The sequence below is a fragment of the Myotis lucifugus genome, unplaced genomic scaffold, assembly GCF_000147115.1.
Source record: "Myotis lucifugus unplaced genomic scaffold, Myoluc2.0 scaffold_1224, whole genome shotgun sequence".
NCBI lineage: Eukaryota > Metazoa > Chordata > Mammalia > Chiroptera > Vespertilionidae > Myotis > Myotis lucifugus.
Window position 1 is genome coordinate 74,984 of NW_005872272.1, and position 4,666 is coordinate 79,649.

The following is a 4,666-nucleotide window of genomic DNA, read 5'->3' on the forward strand; positions in this document are numbered from 1 at the left end:
CGGGTACACGAGGGGCGCAGTCTCTCTGGCAAACACAGAACCATGTGACGCTGGCAGGGACACGGTGGGGTCTCCCCAGCACAGGAGGCGAGGTCACCAGGTGGCATTTGGGGACTCCACTCCCTCTAGCAGAAGGCAAGCAGAGTCGGTTCTCCCCCAACCCCCTCGGGGGGTCGGCGAGATGGTGCTCCCGGCCCACACAGAGGTTACCTCTGGCGTCCGCGCCAGGGAAGCTCCTCCTCAAGGCTTCAAGGCCAACAGGTCCAGGAGGGGGTGGGGGCTAGTGCCCCTCAGCAGTGCCCCAGCCACATGGCCATCAAGGCCAGGTCTGCTAGACGACCCCTTCAAGTGACCTTTCCCTACCTTCTATCAGGAGGTGGTCGAGTTGGAAAATGAGTGTAGATGTGGGAATAAGAAGCCAGAATCTGGGCCCTGTGCTTTCAACGGTTTCCCCCAGAGCCAGAGGCGCCCAGGGGCCCAGGTCACCCCAGGTTCAGGAAGCCAGAGAGCCGAGCTTCCGGCTGCCCCCCCAACAAACAGCGGTGACACCAGTACTTTCCCTGCTGGGGTCCCCCACCCCGGCCCAAGTCCTGCTTGCTCTGGGGTTGACTATCCAGTACCTCCCTCCACTTTCTGCCTTTTTCAGGATTTAGAGGGGGCGGAGGCCAATTCGCAAGTATGAGTGACCACTAGAAACTTTAGCAAGAGAAAGGCATTGAGGGAAACAAGCCAGGAGGAAGAGCCTGAAGGAGAACCAGCTTTGTGCCGTGAGGACAGAAAGGGCAGCTGAACTCCCAGGTAAGCACCGATTTTACTTCAGCTCTTCGGTGGATTGTGAAATTCGGGGCAGCTGACTTACTTGCTTACGCATGGCTGACACGACTAGTTAGCATGCTCCTGGGCACACACCAGTGGACACCTGGCAGGAACCATGACCCCGAGTAAGTGGCACACGGGTCAAGAACCGACAGCACAGTAATCGGAGCAGGAAGAGCCTGACGGGAAAGGCTTACCGAGCTCTGAGTCAGCAGAGGACGCTAACAAGGAGGATTAGAGCTAACACTCATTCTCTATCTCCTCCGAAAGCTATAGAAAAGAAGGGGTGTGTTTAACTGTAGCATGAAAGATTAAGGTTAGACACTAGAAAGAACTTCTGGTCCAAGTGAGAGAACTGCTAACATAGGAAGCTGAGATTTCCTGGAAGTAGTTTCCAGGAAAGGGAGAACCTAGACTTGAGGGGGTGGGGGAAGCAGGGAACAGGGCACCTTAGTATTATAGGGGTGCCTAAGAGGGCTCTTCCTCGATCTCACTTCTAGGGTAGGGTTCCCCGGGACCTCACACCTGGCCCTGGCTCTGTTTTCTCCACCACGAGGCTGTGAGAGGCAGGAGCTGGGGGTGGGTCCCTGTCCCACCTCCTGGCTCCGCCCGGCCCTGCTCCCTGCCAGCCACCAAGCCACACGCACTCACCAGGGCAAACTTGTTGACCTGCACGTAGAGCCGCTGCACCTCGCTGGAGGTCACGGCCATCCCCTTCTGTGCCTGCAGGTAGTAGCGCAGCCACTGTAGCTGGGTCTCCCTCCCAGGGTAGAGGCAGTAATCAACTTCATTCACACCTGGTGGGAGGGAAGTGGCGTCACAGAAGGGGCTGGGAGAAGGCTCACCTGGGGCCTCCTCCAGCTCAGGTGTTCCCTGCTTCGCTGGGCGGGGCCTAGGAATGCAGCCTGCTGGTTACCTATAATGTGTAGAGGGTCGACCCCCCACCCTATCTGGGGCACTGAGAGAAGCAGAACTGGTTGAGGGGCAAGGGATAGTCCTGGGCGTGATGGGGACCCCCTTAGCACCACTGTCTCCCCCGTGCCCTATATAACACGATGTCACATCTGGGGCACAGCACTGAGTCAGGGCTCAGCTGTCTTAGGTCCGATGCTGACCTCCAGTTAACCTCGGACAAGCCCTTTCCTCTCATGGGCCCAAATCTCTCCGTGGCAAACGAAGGGCTCCGTGTGACTCAAACGCTGCTTCCTGTGGGCCGGCTACTCAAACATCACGGACAGTGTTCACAACAGGTTCCAAGGCACCTGCCCCCACCCAATTCTCCAGGCGACTGGGGAACAGCCAGGACTGGGTGGCCTTCATCCCTTCTGGCCTGCCCTTCCTTGAGTCCTCAAGCTGCCAGCCCAGCACCTGGGCACATCCTGGGCACAGTGGCAGAGGCCTGGGCTTTAGAGCTGGCACAGAAAGCAGCAGTTTATTTAAGACAGAATTAGGATTGGACCACCTTCCCCGGTCTCTTCCTCCCTCTTCTTTCCTTCCCTTAGGTTTCTGGAGAAACACACTCAGTCGCCCAGGGCCCCAAGAGCATGGCTAGGAGGAATCTCCTTGTGCAGATGCAGAAACTAAGGCCCAGAGAGAAGATACTTGCTCAAGGTCAGGCAGCTGGTTAGAGGTGGGTTCAGGATGGGAACACGGATTTCCAGCTCCCAGTAACAGGCCCCCTGGCTCCCACAAACCCTGGAGGTCCCTCTCCCCAGCTCCCACTCTCCTCCTTGGCCCTCCCCCCACCCCTCCCCCATGCTCAGTCCTCCTCCTTCATTCTCAACTTAGGAGCAGGATGCAATCTGCCCTTTGGGGAGAAATTCCAGCTGGACTTCGCTCCCTGTGGTGGGTGAGAAGGACTTAACATGCTTAAGGATGATCCCTTCTGGAAAGGTCAGTGGGCCTGGCAGCTGAGCATGCACGGCCCCAGTGCCCTGCAGATGCCAGCCTCAGCTCGTGCCACCCCCACAGTTCAGCTGCTCTGCCCAGCTGAGCCTCTGGTGCAATTAGCACTCGATAGGCCAACAGACCTGGTCAGCTGGGGTTCCAGAAGGGTCCTGATTGGCCTAGATTGGGCTGCGGAGTGGCTGATCCTAAACCTCAGGGGCTGCTGAGCACCTCACACCGCCATCCTGGGGTGTCCCTCCAACCCCAGGGCCAGGGAGTAGCTTTTCATCCTACGGAATTGTTTTTCAACAAGCTCTCAAGCTGGACACAATCACCCTGCTTCCCTACACACTGATTCTGTGTACACACTGCCTACTCCCAGGAAACACTTTCGCATCCACCATCCAGCCCTGCTCCAGTCTCCGGGCTGCAGAAGGCTTCCCGTCCTGGTATCAGCAGCCAGTGCTAATATCTGCTTAGTATGTGCCGTACTTGTGTGTGTGTGTGTCTCATATGGATACTATGAAGCAGGTCCTAGTGTTTTATCTCCATTCTACAGAGGCACAGAGAAGGCAAGGGTCAGGCAGCAAGCACCAGAGCCAGGATTTACAGTCAGGGAGCCAAGGTGCAGAGGACATACTTTAACTAGTTGCAACGAGGTTCTTTTCATAATGCCCCCAGGCAAGGAGCTGCTTACGGCTTGTTCTGCTCCTTACCTGCCTGCTGGGCCCTCGTCTATAAGCCTGCAGGTTGCACTGGGCAGAAAGGAGCTGGGGCAAGGGGGTGAGTCGAGGCTGAGGGTGTCCTGTGCTGGCCCAGCTGGCGAGGGCTGCATGTACCCAGAGAAAGGGGTCTTTTTCTAAGTCACACGCCAAGCCAGGGATCCTATGTGGGCATGTCTTCCTACTTTGTACCAAACTGCCAGATTGGCCACAGGTGTGCTCTGTGTAGGTGGGTCCTGCCTCCCCCAGGAGACTTGGCGCTCTCCAATGCAGGCTGTGGCTCCCCATCCACCTCCCCGCCCCAGAGCTGGGATATTTCGGAGGACAGGGGCTGTCTAGGCTCCACCCCCAAGTACAGGACCCCTCCCATCCTCTCCCTGACCTGGCCAGCCAACATACAGAGGGAATGTTGGACGCAGGCCAAAGAGCAACGCCCCTCTCACCTGCAAACTCATTGAAATGGTTGCCAATGTCAAAAGCCTGGTAGTTGTAGCCGGCATATTCATAGTCAATGAACCGTACGTGACCTGTGGGGTAGAGAAGCGCGGAGGTCGGCCCTGGAGACCTGGACAAGCCCGGTCACGCTGTGCGCAGTTCACCGCTCCTGTGCTGGCCTCGCAGCAAGCTGGCCTCACCCAACCTCTTCAGCAGCATTCTTCAGCTGCTTCCTTCTGTCTGTCCATCTGTCCACCTGCCCTCCCCCACTCCAGCTGTCCCTCTCACAGAGCTAGTCCCTGGGGCTCTCCCCATGTAAAGACATCTGTCCTCAGCATGGTCGAGGGCCAGATTTAAACCAGAGGGCTCCCGCCCTCGCCGGTTTGGCTCAGCGGATAGAGCAGGGGTGGGCAAACTTTTTGACTCGAGGGCCACAATGGGTTCTTAAACTGGACCGGGGGGCCAGAACAAAAGCATGGATGGAGTGTTTGTGTGAACTAATACAAATTCAAAGTAAACATCATTACATAAAAGGGTACGGTCTTTTTTTTTTTTTTTAGTTTTATTCATTTCAAACGGGCCGGATCCGGCCCGCGGGCATAGTTTGCCCACGGCTGTGATAGAGCGTTGGCCTGCGGACTAAAGGGTCCCAGGCTCGATTCAGGTCAAGGTCACATGCCTGGGTTGCAGGCTTGGTCCCCAGTGGGGGTGGTGGTGTGTGCAGGAGGCAGCTGATCAATGATTCTCATCATTGCTGTTTCTAACTCCCTCCCTGTCCCTTCCGTGGAAATAAAAATATATTTAAA

The 4,666-nt window shown here is 56.8% G+C and overlaps 1 protein-coding gene across 1 annotated transcript in view; it reads right to left on the reverse strand.

Moving 5' to 3' along the window:
* The window catches only part of ETNK2 (ethanolamine kinase 2), a 13,018-nt gene that overhangs the window by 1,600 nt on the left and 6,752 nt on the right, over nt 1-4,666 (reverse strand). Inside the window, exons 3-5 of the mRNA XM_023748245.1 lie at nt 3,869-3,952; nt 1,468-1,613; nt 64-125 (exon numbers count right to left, since the gene is read on the reverse strand). Coding sequence (XP_023604013.1) covers nt 64-125; nt 1,468-1,613; nt 3,869-3,952 — 292 coding nt within the window. The remainder of the gene's footprint in view (nt 1-63; nt 126-1,467; nt 1,614-3,868; nt 3,953-4,666) is intronic.